General features: G+C 45.7%; 1 protein-coding gene across 1 annotated transcript in view; it reads right to left on the bottom strand.

The window, feature by feature from the left end:
* Nucleotides 1-18108, bottom strand: part of RYR2 (ryanodine receptor 2) — an 875416-nt gene that overhangs the window by 459404 nt on the left and 397904 nt on the right. The window contains exon 10 of the mRNA XM_059715710.1: nt 13810-13966. Coding sequence (XP_059571693.1) covers nt 13810-13966 — 157 coding nt within the window. The remainder of the gene's footprint in view (nt 1-13809; nt 13967-18108) is intronic.

Below are 18108 nucleotides of genomic sequence, written 5' to 3'. Positions count from 1 at the left end.
CAGGAACCCAAACCAACCTAACCTAAAGCAATAACATGCAACAAAATGAATGCGATGAAATTCAATTTATTTCTCATGGAAATAATTTACATAAATTGTAATCTGCATAAAAAGGGTCATCAGTTATTTCCTTAATAAATCATCCTCAAATACATGTTATTTTCTAACTCTTACAGGCAGCATAGGGTGGCATAAGGGAACAGATAGGCTTGAAGAGCATGGGACTCAAGGATAGATTTGAATAGCTGGTGGAGAATAGGAAACTGGAAGATAGTTGTAAGAGAATGCAAGAGTATGAAGTGAGTCAAATGGCAGAAAGGGGTCTTACAGGATAAAAACATACTACGCTGAAGAAAGTGGGGACTAGAAAATATTAAGCGATAAGATTGGGGCAGGGTGATGGCCTTTCAGTTAAGAATAGAAGGGTCAGAAAGCTAACCTCATGATCTACTGTAACAGGGGTCGGCAACGTTTTTGGCCAGAGTGCCAAAATATCTCAGCCTTGACCCACATCTCTGAATCTCTAGCTGGGCTCTGTGGTAGTGGCAGCTGCATGCATACCTTGAGATACACAGCCGGGAAGGGGCCTGGGGCATGTGCAGGTGCTGCCACCACGGAGCCCAGCTGGGCCTCCAGAGCCTGGTGCAGCTCTTTGCAGCCTCCTGACTGCTTGTTGCAGCTGGCCCAGGCTCTGGGCAGCTGCTGCCAGCCACAGAGCCTGAACTACTTGCAGCAGGGCCTGCAGCCTCCCCATCACTGGTGGCAAGCAGCCTGAGCTCCACGGCTGGTGGCAGCTACTCGAAGCCTGGCCCGGCTGTGGCGTGCTAAGCAAAATGGCCTCCTGTTCCAGGCTCCAGCATGCATGCCAGGGGGGGGACGACTTGCTGACCCCTGTACTATAAAATGGATCATCATCTTGAGCATCTTGCCACTGCCTCCAATACTTCACTGCATAGTGAAACATCAAGACCATTAAAAAGGATAGAGAGTCATTAATACCTGTGGAGTAGGGAGATTAACAAAAATCAGGGAGATGATAATGAGTCATTATTATCATATTAAATGAACCATGATAGAGCCAAGTCAATTGACTTTATCAGCTTTACCTGAATGGAAATGCCACTGCCCCTTCCAAACAGTTGGTTTTAAAGTTTGGGGGGAGCAGGAATCAAAATGGGGAGGAGGCAGGTTGCAACTGCACCACAGCGCCCCTCCCCCCCAATCCACCCCTATTAATCAGTAATGGTAAACAACTGAAGGAAAATTAAAATCATTATGTTATGGCTTTGTAGTGGTATGATGTAGACTTCAAATAATGGAGGACTCCAGGCTACTGTCTCTTACACTATAGTTTGGTGACATCTTCGCATTCTATTTTATCCAGAATATATTTTTTATATGTGCTTAACTTTATCAGAAATACCTTACTGATATCCTACGTTTAATACACTGTCAGAACAACATCTTGTAAAATATACCAAAGGTCTAATTTATTTACCAAATTTATTTAATCAAATAGAAACACCAGGGACTAAATTCACTACCTCATCCTGTGTTATTTGTATTACTCTCCAGTGATGTAAAGCAACGAGACATCTACCTTAACAGAACAATTTCACATACAGTTGTTCAAATAGAATTTCCCAAGTTAAGCAAGATTAAAAATTCCCTCCAAAAGAAAATGAATATAATAAAATATGTCTTATTCTGTGTATGCTGTTAAAAAGTACAGAATTAGTATTTTTAATTGGTGCAAATGAATTAAAGCAAAATGTATTATAACTGTATTTCAATATCAGCATTGGAAACTCATGATTTACCCTCCCTAGAGTCTTGCCACATGACACCCTAGCAATGGTACACAAAAACAATGTAAATTACAGTAATGAAACTTACACCAGGATCTAAAGTGAACAGAAAACCACTCTGCTACAATAGGCACTTTTACAGCACCTCAGCACTAGCTAGCAAAGGAACAACTAATAATCTGTTTGTCTATAGATCAGCTAACCATAAGGAAATCTGGGACACTGTGCCCACCCTCCACCCTCTGCATGCTCTCAAGTCAGTGAGGGAGGGGCAGCGTGCTGGGCCTGCCTGCCCAGTTGCAAGGTGTTTTGCACCTCTCTGACTCCCAGGCAGATTGTGCTCCACACCACTGCATTTTTGGGATGCCTGTTATAATTCTCGACAGCCAGCCAGGACCAGCTTCTTAAATCCCGCACTGTCCCAGCTAAACTAGGACATAGCTACAGAAAATGAGTAATACAGGACAATGCACAATTTTCCTTGCCCAGAGTACCACATGCTAGTAATAGACACTGATGTAAGTTTCTATGTCAGCGGTTCTCAACCTTTTTTGTACCAGGACCCATTTATAAAGATCAATGGCCAGTCCTGACCCAGCACCCCTCACTCCCGACCTGCTAACCCCCACCACCAGGGCCCAGCTCCCAGTCTGGGGAGTATGGGGGACCTCAAGCAGCTCCTTGCAGCCTACAAGGGAAAAGTCTTACTTCCCATGTTTTTCTCCTTTAAAAGAAAATCAATTTTTAAAGTATGTTGATCTGTTGTTGAAGTTTGTTCACGACCCTTTCATATATTTTTGCAACTCACTTTTGGGTCATGACCCACAGGTTGAGAAATGCTGCTATATGTAACACATATCATGTATTTTTACACTGATGTGAAGCTGGGTTCTACCAAGGCAAGCGTGTGTTCAGGTATTACACCTTAAGAATCTATTTGACTTTAATGTTTCTATATAGTGCCTATGCAACATTAAAAAAATACATTTTGCTTTTCCAATTTTACCCCTTATTTTCTCCTTCACAGATTTTGGCAGAACTCCTTTAAGACAACATTCTTTAAAATCTAACTGAATAGTCAAATTTAAGATAAAATATTCATAAAATGGAAGAAAATCATATAAATTAATTTCAGACTGTTCAGTGTATTGAAAAATATGAGATCTATTTTTATAAATTCAGGGAAAGAGGCTTTTTCATGTGGAAAAAAACCAGAAGAGAGAGCAGGATCATCTTTGTTCAAAGAAAAGATCTCTTAAATATGTTTCATATCAATGCTTTTGAGTCCATAAGAAGTAAATAAGTTAGTCCATTACTGTCAGCTGATCATTATTTTATACATTACAATGGGGTATTTAGACATTTGGACACAGCATCTGCCCAAGTAGGGCTTAGAATACTGTCCCTCAGTGGGAAGCTCTACAGCTACTGTCAAGAATCCAGCAATTAAACTAATAAACCATGAAACCCCAGATTTATCAAGTGTGACTGGGAGCAAGCACCTGATTCCACAGAGAGTTAAGAAATATAAACCAGCAGTCAGAAGTGCATGTCAGTATCTATTGGTAGACACTTTCAGAACAGGTGGGATTCTTCCCTTACCCCCTTGGTATATTTTCAGTCAACAGATGCTTCAGCTACAATTTCAGTTTGCACTATTTACTTGAGAGAAGCTTTATTTCTCTCTTTTAAATGTGTTTGGAAAAAGAAGAACTTGAAAAAGACTGTTACATATATGGTTTATTTTTACTCTTCTTCAGACTGCAAGACAGTCTCCCTGTTACAACAGCAAAACTAAAACTGAGCATGAGGAGAAATGGAAGGAGTGGTCATGTTAAGCATGTATAATGTCCTTCTTGGGAGAGCCCAGACAATCCTTAGAAACACAGGAGGGAGAAGGAAAGCTCCCATACATGAAGATTTTGAATAATTTCAGGCCAAATATTTAAATAATAATGTCTACTAAAATTTTACTTTCCAATTGCCAATACTGGATAAAAAAAAAATTCAACTTCTGGAAACTTCTTTTTGATTTTTAAATGGACTATCATTTTGCTTCCACAATTCTGATGCCAATAGCTGCTATACATGCCAAACACACACAGCAATCTTGAATTTGTAATCCTCAGTTAATAGTAGATAGCTATACATTTCCATAGATAATGACAAGATGTAGTAGAAGCCCATAAATAAATATACGTTAAAGAGTTAAAGAATATTGAGTTTTGTTTAGGAAATGTGTTGTAAGCCAACCTCAAACAGTTCCATGTTTGAAATATTATAGAAGAAAAGAAGGGAAAATGGAGAAACACTTAGACATAGTCTATAGGAGAAATAAGTTAAAGATAAATCTCCAGATCTGAACAACAACGAGTTTGACGACGGCACCAGAATAGCATGGTTTCAGCAATAACTGCTCTATATGTAGGTCCTCTTCAGGCAGAGGACAGAGAAACTGCTTGTGAACAAAAAATAAAAGCAACCGCTGTGTTTACTCTAATATAAGATGATCTTGAATGTAAGACAACCCCACAATAATTAGATTCTACACAGAGAAAATGTATACATTTATTATAATTTTCCATGCATGAAATGTAATTATTGGAGGATCATTTTAACTTCTTCCCCTTCCCCCACTACTGCAGGCAGTGGAGGGAGAAGTGATGAGGGGAGCAGTAATGGAGCAGACAGTAGGGGACAAACAGTGGGGGAGCCAGTAAAGGGTGTATGTGGGGCGCTAGTGGTAGAGGTCAGGCAGAGTGTAGGCAGTGAGGCAGGCACAGAGAGAGGCAGGCAAGTTACCCCCTGCTACCTGCCCTCCCACTAACTCACCATTGTGCCTGCCCCACCCCCACAGCTCAGGTTGCCCCAATTCTCCCTTCCCCTTTCCCCTCCTCCTCTCCCCATGTTGCTTCTGCCACCTGCAGTCTCAGGTCCCCATCTCCCTTCTTCCCATCTCCTCTGCCCCAAAGTCTCCACCTGCCGCTCAACCCCCACCTTCCCCCCACCCCAATCTTTTGCTTTGCAGCTGCTGCAATCCAGGGCATAGGGAATGGCTCCAGCCTGCCCCATACCAGCAGCACAGAGCCAGAGCTGTTGTTCCAGCCCAGCTCCATAGCACCACCAGCAATGAGGGAGAGACTTCTCCCTCCATGGAGCAGCAGTGCTGGCTCCAGCTTTCTGTTATGGGGTGGGCGGGACCCATGCTCCATGCCTTGAGTTGCAGCAGGGATGGAGCTGCTGGCTCCGAGCAAACATAAGCAGGAGTACAGCATAGGGAGAGAGAGGGAGAACCAGCATCGTGGGAGGGGGGAAAGACTGGGGGCTGCAGGGGAGTAGTGGTAGGGCATGCAGATGCAGTACAAGCTGTGGGGGGAGGGCAGGTGGCAGCTGTGACTATCTCCAGCTCCAGCATCAACCGCAGGCTGGGGTCAGAGCTGGAGCATATCCCCACCCTACCCCCACTGCCTCATGCTGGATTGTAAGGAGAGGGGCTCCGCCTCCCCCCATCCCCGCTTGTTAAATGGGGGGGGGGGAGGGACTCATCTTCTAATTGAGCAAATATGGCACAAAATTTTTAATAATCTGAATTCATCTGAATTCTGTTTAAGTAAACAAGATTTGTTATCACAAAAAAGCCAACTACAAAAAAAAAATAGGTATGTAAGGGCTTAACTGCTAATCATGGGCTTGAACTCCAGGCATGGATTAGGCACCTAAATACCTTAAACATTAGGTCCATCGTATTAATACCTTAAACAACATCCATAATAATAACAGGTGTACTGTCTGTCCAGAGCACTCTGATTGGTTGGCTCAGCAACCAATCACAACGCTTACTGAAACAAGCAATCAGAGTGCTCCAGACAGACAGAATAAGCATGTTATTATTATAAATCCTGAGGTATTTCAAACAGATATCCAGGTAACTCAGAGCTAGAACGAAGCACTAGGGCCCCACGCCACAGAGCCAGAAGGCTCTGCCAAAGGTGGGGGGGAAGCAGTGAGGGACCCAATCATTTTTTTCTCCCCCACAGCCTTCCCACCTCTCCCACAGCTCTCAGACATGCTGGTGGGCCCTGAGCTTCAAGGAACCTGGTGCTTCTCTCTGCAGCAGCACCAGCCCCCACGACTGCTTGGGTAAGGTGCCAGCAGGTGAGTGCTGCCCAGGGGGCACCACCACCATGGGGGGGGGCAGGGGGAGTACCAGGATCCCCTGCAGCTCAGGGGTTGCACAACCTGCTGGCAGCTCACTCCCCGGTTGTGGGAGATGCACACTGGGGGCTGCAGCCTGGTGGTGGGGGTCAGCAGGTCGGGAGTGAGGGGCACTGGGTTGGGACTGGCCATTGATCTTTATAAATGGGTCCTGGTACAAAAAAGGTTGAGAACCGCTGACACAGAGACTTACATCAGTGTCCATTACTAGAATGTGGTTCTCTGGGAAGGAAACAGTAGGGTGTTGTCCTGGATTAGTCATTTTCTGTAGTTATGTCCTAATTTAGCTGGGACAGCACTCAATTTGAGAGGCTGGATTTGGCAGGCTGTTGAGAATTATAACAGGCACCCCAAAAATGCAGTGGTGTGGAGTGCAATCTGGCTGGGAGTCGGAGCAATGCAGGGCACTTTGCAACTAAGCATACAGGCCCAGAATGCTGCCCCTCCCCACTGACTTGCGAGTGCACAGGGGGTGCAGGGTACAGGCAGTGTCTCAGATTTTCTCACGGTCAGCCTATCTATAGACAAACAGATTATTAGTTGCTCTTTTGCAGAGGGAAGCACTAGAGTCCCCCCGCACCTCAGAGGTTGCGTGACCTGCCGGCAGCTTGCTCCCCAATTGCAGGAGATACAGGCAGGCTCTGAGAGGAAAAAAAAAAAAAAAAAAAAGATCAGGCCCCTCATTACTTCTCCCCCACCCCCTAGCAGAGACTTCCTGTGCAAGCTACTGCCAGGTTGCACAACCTCTGAGCTACAGGGGGAACCATAGCTTCCCTCCACAGCAATGGAGCCCCCCAGGGATGCCAGGAGGGGTGCTAGCTGTGCAGGTGCAGCCCCAGCTTGCAGGCAGCACCCACTGGATCCAATGATGCACGAGGCACTGGAAGCCAAGGTGTGCTCAGGGAAGACTGGGCTTGGTGGGCTTCCACTGCCCCTTACACCATCCCTATCACCTTCCTGCCATGTGGGACCACTTGGGAACAGGCTGGCTGGCCCAGGAAGGCAGCAGGAGTGCAGCTGGGTGTGTTGGAAGCTGGAGAAGGTGGCAGGGATGATACATGGGGCACAGGAAGCCAGCCAAGACCAAGCTTCTCCAAGAACTCCCAGGCTGACAGCACCCCATGCACCATCCCCCACTGCCTTCTCCAGACAGAGCCCTTGCACACGTGAGGAATATCACTTTAATTTGTTACATAGCAAACTAAAATACATGGGATGTATCCATAAGCGGTGGAAGTGGGGGCTAATGGGGCTTAGCCCCCACAAACGCGGGGCAGCGGTAGGTCCGCAAGAGGTGGGGGAGGGGAAAGAACCATGGGGAGAGGGAGTGGGGCTGGGGCTAGGGGAGGGACATGCTCTGCACAGCTGGGGTGGGGTGGTGGCTCATCTAGGGGGCACACCTGCTGCTGCTATGCACACCCTGGAAGGCATGAGGGGGCATATGCCCCCAGATCTGCACGGGGCAGAGCAGGCTGCCACTGTAGACTGGGGCTGCACCAGGCTCTTCCCACCAGGGCTGGGCCAGGCTGTGCTCAGGGCGGGCAGTGGCAGCACTGGGATGGGGCTAGAGCCACCCCAAAATTTGCTGTAGCCCCCCAAAACCTCCTTCCCAGCACCACTACTGCCCACCCCAAAAGCAGCTTGGCCCAGCCCCACCAGGTACAGCCCTGGCCCCAGCCCGCAGTGGCAGTCTGCTCTGCTCCACACAATTCCGGGAACACATGGCCCCCATGCCCTCCCAGCACACATGCAGTGGCAGGAGCCACCACCCCCTCCCTGTGCCCCCTGGATGAGCTGCAGCTCTATCCCGCACCCCACCCTGCCCCTGCCCCAGCCCCACTCCTCTCTTCACCCCACATCTCTTTCTCCACCCCACGCCACTTCCCTCACAGACTTACCTGCTGGGGGGCGCACGCAGGCACGCATAGTCTACCCCTCCAATTTTTTTTTCTCCTTCTGCTTATAGATGTTTTAGTTTGCTACATTAAAAAGTCATCTAAATTGAAATACACCACCAAATGTGTACACTGTTACAAAACTTAATCGTAACATACCAATGAACTTGTGCACCGTTACAAAATTAAATCACTTAAAAGGGCAATTAAACCACTGAAAGGGGAAATTTCCTCGTGTGTACAAGGGCCCTTAGTCACATGTACAAGGGCCTTCTTATTCTATGACTATAAGCAAGTCACAAGGCCAGACTTTTGACAAAATATGTATTTATATTGCTAAGCCTGTGTTTACACATGGACAGCTTTAAGCAGTCTTCAAGGGTGAGAAGTTTTGATTCCACTGAAGTATGCAATCAAAGGAGAACTAAAAATTCTGTATTTAAAGAAATACTTTTGCAATAAAAATTTAATCATGAGTGTTTTGCAGGTTTCAGCTAGTAAGATACTTAATATTATTATAAAACTGAGTTCTTTCAATTTATCTTCTGAGTCTATGGAGTGCCCTGGGATCACATTTTACGGCTTTACTTTGAAACCATGAAAGCTAATAATGTCCTTTCTAAAAGAAATGAAACATCAAAGTCACATGCTTCAAAACAGTTAGAACTCCAAGATAAATGCGCCAAAATGCCTGGGTTTGCAATGCGATTTGGGGAGCTGGTAACCCTACAAATGGAGTCCCTCCCATTTCTCAGTTTGATCATTTAGAACTAACAAAGCCATAATAGCACCCTGGAATGGGGTACCTACATGCATTAAAGGAAGCAGTAAAAGGCATTATCTACTGGGAAGCAGCTTAACTAGAGGTGGGCAGAAGAGGTACCAGCCACAGGTTCCAACTTAGGACAGACGTGGGAATCATCCTCCACTCCTGCAGAGTCTGTGCCCTAGCAGCAAGAGCAGTCCTACAGGGTATATGAACACCCTGCTGCTGCTTTAAGAGCAAATGCCAGGCCAGGCAGAGCACATGGTGGCAGTGGCAGCAGCAGCAGCACAGCTGCAGACTATTTTGGAGTTCCCAGCATGGGTAAGACTTCTATACCTTGCACCTTTACCTCCAGTCTCAGATTCCATGTGCCCATCTCCCCCTATCTCCTCCTCTCCTGCAGGGTTTGCCCCAGGAGCAAACCTTGCTTAATGTGCCTCTGCTAGTGGGGTAAGTAGAAGAATTTGCCACAAACACAGGAAATATGTAACTCATTCTCCTGACATACTGCCCATGATGATGCTCACAAGTGAGAGTAGGTGTGATGACCCTGCCCTACCAAGGCTTATTCCTTCTGAGATAACTAACTAGCATAAGCACAACAAGCCTTTCAGAACTAAAAGAAAAGCATGTTTTTTATTCTTTCATGACCTTTCAGGGGGAAAGAGACTCCATGTAGCTTCTTTACTCTTCGAAAGAACTCTTTCTGAGCAGCTATATGGCCATGCTTGTTTAAAGAGTAAAGATATCTATTAGTAATGAGTTTTATTTATTTCTTTCCTCCTGCCCACTAGGTCTGTTGATTGCCAAGTCTATTTCACAGCAAAAATTGACACCATTTTAACAAGTTCTGAGAATTCAAACTAATTTACTGGTTTCATTTTCAGCAACTAGGTGCAAAAAGATACCCGGCAGTCTCTCTACAAGTTCTTCCAAATGGTGTATTTCACATTTCTACAGTGAAAATGAATTTTGATGTCCACAAAATTAACATCAAGTCAGGTTTCATTTCCCAATCTAACTTCTCCTTGTTAATCCATATTTAAATTGCTATTAAGATTTTTTTCACTTGTCTAAGCTGTTAAATAACATATGGCCCATTTTAAAACTTACATTCTTTGTCAAGAATAGATTATTTCAATACACTGCTATATGCAGATCTGCCCATCGATCTTCTTTCTCTCTACTCTGTTCAGCATATAATAGAGAAGGGCTCTTAACAGTTAAATCAAACCCTCATGTTTTATTTGAAGTAGGGATGCTTCAGAAAGTCTACTACATGTGGCAGAAGGACAGTATTACATATTTTGTCACATTTTGTAGATCTTCAAAATATTTCCAGAAAGAAATAAGTAACCAACCCAGCTTATGGGAAGATGTTTAAGAAAATTGCTGGTCTGGTCCCCACTATAAGCTTTGAACCTTTTTATGCTATCTCTTCAGAAACATGTGTTGAATTGAACATGTTCAGAATATACCGTGAAAGCTGGACATGTATTTTCCAGATAGGTAACACAACAAAGAGCTGTAAGAGTCAAGGCCAGCACAAAGTCTAGCACTACTTATGTCTTGGCAAAATGTTTAAATATCTGTAGGCCAAAAAGAACACCCATAAATGGGCAAAGTAAACCCAATGTGTCAATCAAGTCTAATTACACTCCTTTCTCTATTTTAGCGGTTCTTACTGTTATTGTCAATTGGTTTCTGTATATCCAATTTCTAGAGCAGAGATCAACAACATACGGACTGCAGCTCATTCCAGCCTACCAAGTCACTGGATCCAACCTACAGACCCGGAGAGGAGAGGAGAGGAGAGGAGAGGAGAGGAGAGGAGAGTCCTTAGCAGCATTCTGGCAGGGGCACCTTTGTCCATACCCATGTGAGGTCTGTGCCACTGCTAATTCTTCCTGCCCTCCCACTATCACGTCTGGCCCTAGCATGGGCCTGGGAAGAGCCTTCCATCACCAGAATGCCGTTCAAGTCCCCCAGTCTGCCTCAGATTGGAACCAGGTAGTTTCAGCCCGCAGTTTGGAAAGGGTGGCAGATGCTGTTATAAAGAGATTTAACCTGAAAATACCTATCAGCTTTGGAAGCCCTTGTAGTTGTCTAATGCAAAACAAGCAGCAACCCAAACATACAATCACAAAAATCATTATTGCCCTTGTCTATATATTTTCTATATTTCAGTGACATTTACCGTATTTTTGCACATATATCCCGCAGGGTATACACGATTTTACAAAAAAAAAAAGGATGTGTGAGGGCTATACGGGGGTGCGGGCTATCCACAGACTTTTTCTCCATGGGGGCCGGGGCTGGGGCGGGCTGCACCGTCACCGTGGGGGCCGGGGCCAGCTGCACTGCCACCACGGGGGCCGAGGCCGGGCTGTGCCGCCGCCATGGGGGCTGGGGCCGGGGCCAGGGCGGGCTGCGCTTCCTACCCGCTGGGCCCAGACAGGCTGGGCTGCACCGCCGCCACTGTCACAGGGGCTGGGGTGGGCTGCGCCGCCCCCCCGCTGGGCCCAGGCAGGCCAGGCTGTGCTGCCACTGCTGCAGGAGGCGGGCCCGGTCGGGCTGTGCCGCCTCCCTGTGTATACGGGGCCTCGCCCTCCATCTCCTTCTTTCCCGGAGGCGCAGCCACCACCTGCCAGGGTATGTAGTGGACACCCAGTGGTGCCTCCGGGGCCCAGCAGGGAGGCGCCGCTTGGCTTGGAGTCCTCCCCTGGGGGTGCGAGGAATACAAGGGGGTGCAGGGAATACATGGGTGCGGGGAATGCGTGGATTATTTTTCAAAAATGCAATTTTCCGCGGGTTATACATGGGTGTGGGTTATACCCGTGTGCGGGGTATATGCGTGAAAATACAGTAGTTTCTTCATTGGGAGAAACTAAATATCCAAACTTGCAGGCACCAAATGTTTGGCCGACCGCCCAAATAATACATTTGCTTTATGAAGCTACTTTCTCTTAAAATACAACCCACATGTTAAAGGAGCTGATGGCACCGTTACTGTCTAAATTGTTAACAACTCCTAGCTTAGTATAGATTTTGAGTGTGATAACTTGTTAATGGGCTAACAATCAGTAATGGACAGCACAGCACTGTGCTATCCCTAAAGCAAACCACAGAGGAGCCTGCGTCTAAGGGAATCACTGTCTCAATTCTATTCTCCCCACAGCTCCAAGGAAGCATCAGCTGTTCCAGACATATTCCATCTGCAGCGTGCACTCTATGTCCCATCAAAGTAATTACCCAGAGAGGCAATGTTTGTGTATTCCTCTTCATCTTCTAACAAGAAATACAGCAGCTAAGGTGTCTTATTCCCCTATTCAGAGGAAACAGTACAAGGTAGTAAGGCTCTTTCTGTTCCCTTGAGTTGGCGTACAGAGGATGGCCGCAAACTGGGCCTTCAGTATTAGCAGTAATGATAAACTCCATTTAACGAAGAAAAGGATTAAAATGTGGTATTTAGTATGTGGCTTCAAAAAAATTCTAAACTTAGCTCCTCTTTCAAATAATTTCTAAAAAGTTCTTCCTAACTAAAAGTTCTTCCCAGTTATTGAGGTTTCCTAAATTCTAATAGAAAAACTAAAGGAAACAGCTCTTTCAATAAAATGGATCTTAAAATCATTAGTTACTAGCAAGAACAAAAATGCATCACTGAATGAGATTACTTATTGTGCAAATGAGTTTGCTAGGCTATAGCCTTCCAAAACATGTGTCTTCCACTGAATTAAATTGGATTTCTAACTGTGAAATGATCAAGGGATCAGACCACAAAATCCTTAATGCTACTCTAGTTCTCTTACACAGCATAAAGGTACTAGAAAAAACAAATGAGGATCTTACCCCAGGAGCATATTTTCAGGGCCCAGTAGCTAGCATCTTCTATAAAATCTTTCATTTATACCAAGCTATTGCATATTCCCTAGTATGTATTTTGCATAAAGAGGACTGAATTCTGTTGTCTTTTTTTCTTCCTCCTTTGGTGTTAAATCACTGCACTGTTTCCAAATATCCTTCTAAGTAAGAAGGAAAAAGCCCACTGTCTAAGCACTAAAACAACACGAATATCAGGTCCTCTCCTCAGATGTCAAAGTTATAACAATAAGGTTATATACCTGGCTTCAGCTGCCCATTAATTATTATTTATGACTTTGCATGCCTGCTGAAATTAAAGAATGACTAAGGTAATCTCCATGTGTATGTTAACAAAAATTTACAGTATTTGTGAGGGGTTTTTTAAATTAAAAACAGAAAAGGGTAGGTTGGAGATTAGGAGGAACATTCTGACTATGAGGCTGGTCAACCACTGGAACACTCTACCTAAAGAAGTTATGGAATAACTCCCTGGAAATTTTTAAGAGCAGACTGGACAAAGCTTGTCTGGGATGTTTAATTAGGGATGATCCTGCCTTAAATAGGGAGCTGGACTCAACTTTGTGAAGTCCAGACCTACTTTCCAATGATCCTATAAGTAACAAAATCTGAATAACTAAAATTTACGATGATATCACAATTCAGTTAGATATAAATAATTTTAAAAAATTAAAGCAGCTATCAGTGGATTATGTTAAACTGCACACATCACACACTACACAAATAATGTACATCTCCCTAATTTGAAATCATTATTAGCATATGCTAAAGTGATTGAAACATAATCCTTACTACCATAATTGTAGATTAAATAGCACCAGGATAATATCTAATTTAACAAAACTGATTCCCTAATTTAATAAAAAGAAAAAATGAATAACCATTTTTCATCTTATCCATTAGAATAAAACAATGAAATAACTTCTGTATTCACAGGAAAATTGTCAAACTGGTAAGAAGAGATTTCAAAAGTAAATAACATCATGTACACAAAACCAGGCAATGTTATTACAGGCAAATAACATAATTGATACTAAATGAAAATGTATTCATATTAGTCTGAGTTTCCTGATTTATTAGTCAATACATTATTTCCTATCAATACAGAAACTAAGAAGGATTTTTTTAATTATATTTGACAGCACTTTCACTTGAAACATTTTCTGTTTTTTTACTTACTGTATCATAGTTTTGTTCATAAAAAGATAAATCAAACAACACCATCCCATGAATATTTATTTTGTACCTTGGAGGACCGAAAACAAAATGCAGTAGATTTCACATCAGCTTGCTCTTTGTCTGTGAGAAGGAGACTCTTGTCATCCAGGAGGCTCAGATACTTCCCTGTTGTTATATGCCTTAGTCTGAATGGCTGTCCCCATCTGATGTGGCTTCCACTCCACCTAAAAAGACAAGTTCAGAGGAGAAATCTTAAACTCAGAGGAGAAATCTTAAACAAAATACAATGTTCAAAACTGAGACCACTATTAAACATTCTGAAAGTTCATTGATTCAGGGTAACTGCAAAATCATCTTAATGTTACCAAAGATGCCCAGTCTTCCTTCCCAATAATTAGCAGAAAAAGCTACTATTTAGCTATCTCACATAGACTAATTCCAACAGCCAAAAGGAACAACCCCTTCCCATACTTCAAGGTAAAGACCTTTTGGGAGAGGAAGCTGCCAACAGCTTAGTGACCCCAAAAAACCCATACACTAATAACCTAATAATCATTCAAAAATTGATTTCAAGAACTAGTCGATCTAATAAATAACCCATTGAACACCAGAGAAGAGATACCTGCTCTTATAAAATATAGGCTGATATCAAACAACTCTCCTCCTCAATATTTTATTATCCACTTAGAACTAGATTTTCCAAGCCACCCAAAGCATTTTCCCCTGCAGGGGTTTGTACAGTCTGTGTAGATATTCTCCTCAGATACAATATTCACAAAATAATACCAGAAAAGAACAAGCAAGCAAAGGCCTACATTAAGTCTTCAAATTTTGGAAGAAATAGAAAGGAAAATGAAGTATTCCAACTCAGTTCATTGGCCTTTCTATTAAAATATAGAGACAGAAAGGTTTTAACTTTCTGCTTCAGACTGAAAGCATGAAAAACTCGTCTATTCAGAACAATTTCTAAAGGACAGTCCAGCTCAGAGATTACTATGTAGGAGAATCTCCTTGCCATAATTGAGGTATTATGTGATGCTCAATCTATCAAAATGTTCTCTCAGTAGAAGCTCTTTAGGGAAGGGCATTATATTTTTCTCATCTTTGAAAGGTGCCTAATACCAAAGGCCCTCATCATGAACCAGTATACTCTAAGTGCTTCTGCAATACAAATAAATATTATTTTTTCACTTCTACTTTACTATGAAATAGCCCAACATCATCAATTACTGTTGAATCTAAACATTGCATTACTGCTACCTTTGGTTTCCTCTTAAACTTTAAAACCTTAAATTTTTTAAATGATGCCAGGAAGAAAATTCCATACCACATCAAGAGGAAGACAAGGTTCTTTGGGTGAATCTGTTATCTTTTATTAGACCACCTTAAATAGTTGGGAGAAGATCATCCTGGATGCCTGGGATCACGAACAGTGGCTCTAGACCTTCTGCATGAGAACAACCATCTTCATGGAGATCATCGCCCAGCTTGCCCCCCACATCATGCACCAAGATGTTAGCACGAAGCCGTCCCTCATTCCAGAAAAGTGGATGGCCATTGCCACCATGAAGCTGACTACCCCAGTAGTCTCTGCTATGTCACCAACAGTTCAGCACTGGCACATCTATGGTCATGGAGGCCATCCAGGAAGCGTGCCTCGTCATCTGAAATGTCCTGGCCAACTGCTTCATCCACCTCATCAACCCATAGAAGGTTGCTGACTAGGGCTGCACAAAATTTCAGCAGCCATTTCATTTTGGAGGTGTTTGGGGCTGTTTTGGCACCCAAAACACCAAATCTGAATCAAAGCAGAAGATTCCAAAACAGATCCGAAATGAATCAGAAGGCTCCAAAATGTTTTGGATGTGTTTTGAAGAATTTCAGAGTTTCAGAGCTGGGCTTGCAGGGAAACAAAAACTAAGGAGAGGGTGGAGGGGAGGGGAAGCACTGCTCTGATATTGACATCTAGCTCCCGGTTTGATTCCCCAGCTATCTGATCTCTTCCCCCAGTTCTCTAATCCTTTCCCCAGCTCTTCCCAGGGGGTGCAGAACCCTGATCTCTGCATGGGGTTTCAGCAGGCTGCCACTCAAGCCAACCACCAGGAAGACTGTGGTGCTGTTGCTGGCCCCAGCCTGCAGCAGCAGCCTGCTGAAACCCTGTGCACAGATCAGGGCCCTGTGCCCCCTGGGAAGAGTTGGGGAAACGATCAGAGAGCTGGGGAATCAAACCCGGGGCTAGGGAATCCCTGCTGCTCGACCTGGCTCCATAGGGAACAGAGATCCATGCTGGGGTCTCCTTGGAGCAGTGCGGGGCTGGCAGCAGCAGCAAAGAGACCCCACTGCAGATCTCTACTCCCTGCAGAGCCAAGTCGCTTGGCAGGGACCAGCAGGCTTGCTCGCTGCTCTGCACTGCTTCCCTGTCCCATGACCCTGCATGACAGGGATCAGAGATGCACGCAGGGGTCTCCTCACCTGCATGGAGGGCAGTGACCCTCCTCCTCCCCTGGATGAGCCACCCATGGTCCCATCTTGCTCCCTGCTGGTGCCCTGCACCCCCCGGCCCCAAGCCCTGCCCGGCTGGGAAGGGCTCTGCAAAGCTTCCTTTGCAGCCCATTCGAAACAGAGTCAGAGGAGACTCAGCGGAGCCAAATCTCCTAAACAGATTCAGCCAAATCGAAACAGAACAGTGATCTGAAACACTGAAATGAATCGCTGTCCTCTGAAATTGAAATGGCTGTGTTTCAATTCGGTTTTGGATTTGGCGCACAGCACTATTGCCGACTTCCACTGTATGGGCTTCCCCAACTAAGTGGGGCCATGGACAGCACCACATCCCCATCCTCTGCTTGCCCCAAGGTGCCAAAGCATCATCAACTGCAAGGCTTACTAATATATTGTGCTCCAGGGTAGACACCCTGGAGCACAATGTCACCCATTGTCATTCATTGTGCTCCAGGGTAGACACCAGGGCCACTTTACCCACATCGTCATTAGCTGGGAGGGCAGTGCCCATGGTGCCCATGTCTTCGAGAGCAAGCCCCTCCACTGATGTTGGGGGCACCAAATCCACACAATGGCAGGGAGTCCATGTCTGCAAAGCCCTGGCTGACTCTTCTTGGTCCTTGGGCAGCTGTGGGGCTTGCAGGGGGAGGCAACTGCATGGCAGAAGGCATCACCACAGCAGAGGCAGTCAACTCCTGGTGCTCCCTCATGGGATCTTCAGCCTTTCTCCCTGGGCCCAGAGGGCCTGGTCTCCCCCTTAGAGGACCCTAACCCTAAGACCCTCAGCTACACCTGAGGCCTAATTCACATAGCAGGACCAAACCCCAGGCTGTCCATCCCTGCCATGGCTGAGGCACTCCTCCACAGTGGGCCCCGGGCCAGGAGAGGGGCCACAGGGAGTGGCAAAGCTCCCTCCTAGCACCTGTCACATGGATGAATTGAGACAGGAGGGTTCTGATGCCAGCCACTCTCCCAGTGACAGTCTTCCCTGGCAGGCTGGTGAGCTACACTCACCCCCCAGCTCCCACACCCCACTAGGACTGTCCTGGAACTGCTTGGGGGACATGCATACATGGCATGATTAGAAGGTTTGTGGGGGGAGGCTCAGATATAAGGGCAGTGTCATAGACAGCCCTGCCCTGGGGCCCCAGGCACCCTGGTCTTGCTCCCCACACCCAACACCATGGGCTATGCCAGGTATCTTTCTGCTTCCCCTGACCACAGTTCACCAGCTCCCTTGTCCCACTCCTGCAGCTCCCAGTCAGGGTTTGGTATAGACAGTTAGCCCTACCTGGCACCCAGGGGTCCCTCCTGTGGAACCATTACTCCTGTCACCCCTAGAGCAGGAAACTCTCTAGAGCAGGAAACAGCATGCTGTTGGGGGCTAGATGGCAGCCTCTCTCTGCCATCCCCAGCTTGGGGGACTTATGAGCTCTCTGTGAGAGGCAGCACTGGTGCCAAAAAGGAGTGTCGCTGCAAAGCAGCCCAGGACCCTATCTACAGATGTCGTGTCCTGGCACTGGACTCTGCCAGGTCTGCAGAGGTGCAGGTTGACTCCTCAGAATGGTGGGTGGCCATCTCAAGCCCCCGTTCCCACACCTCAGCAGCCCAGGTATGGGCATCCTCCAGTCAGAGAATGTCCTCCTTCACATCTGGAGTCTCTCCTCATGCCACTCCTGCAGCTCCTAGTGCCACGAGTCAACTGTGCATACCCAGCACTCAGAGGCAATGATCAAGGCCTGCAGCATTTTCTTGCTTCTTTGATGCCCTCTATGGACAACCCTCAAGCACTCTGCAGCTGTGGGGCCTCCTGTCCTTGAGCTGGCATTGCATCCTCCATACACTATCCACTTGCACAGGTGAT

This window comes from Alligator mississippiensis, chromosome 1 (assembly GCF_030867095.1).
Source record: "Alligator mississippiensis isolate rAllMis1 chromosome 1, rAllMis1, whole genome shotgun sequence".
NCBI classification, from domain to species: domain Eukaryota; kingdom Metazoa; phylum Chordata; order Crocodylia; family Alligatoridae; genus Alligator; species Alligator mississippiensis.
Note: the sequence above shows the minus strand (reverse complement) of the source record. Positions and strands in the feature narration are given on the sequence as shown.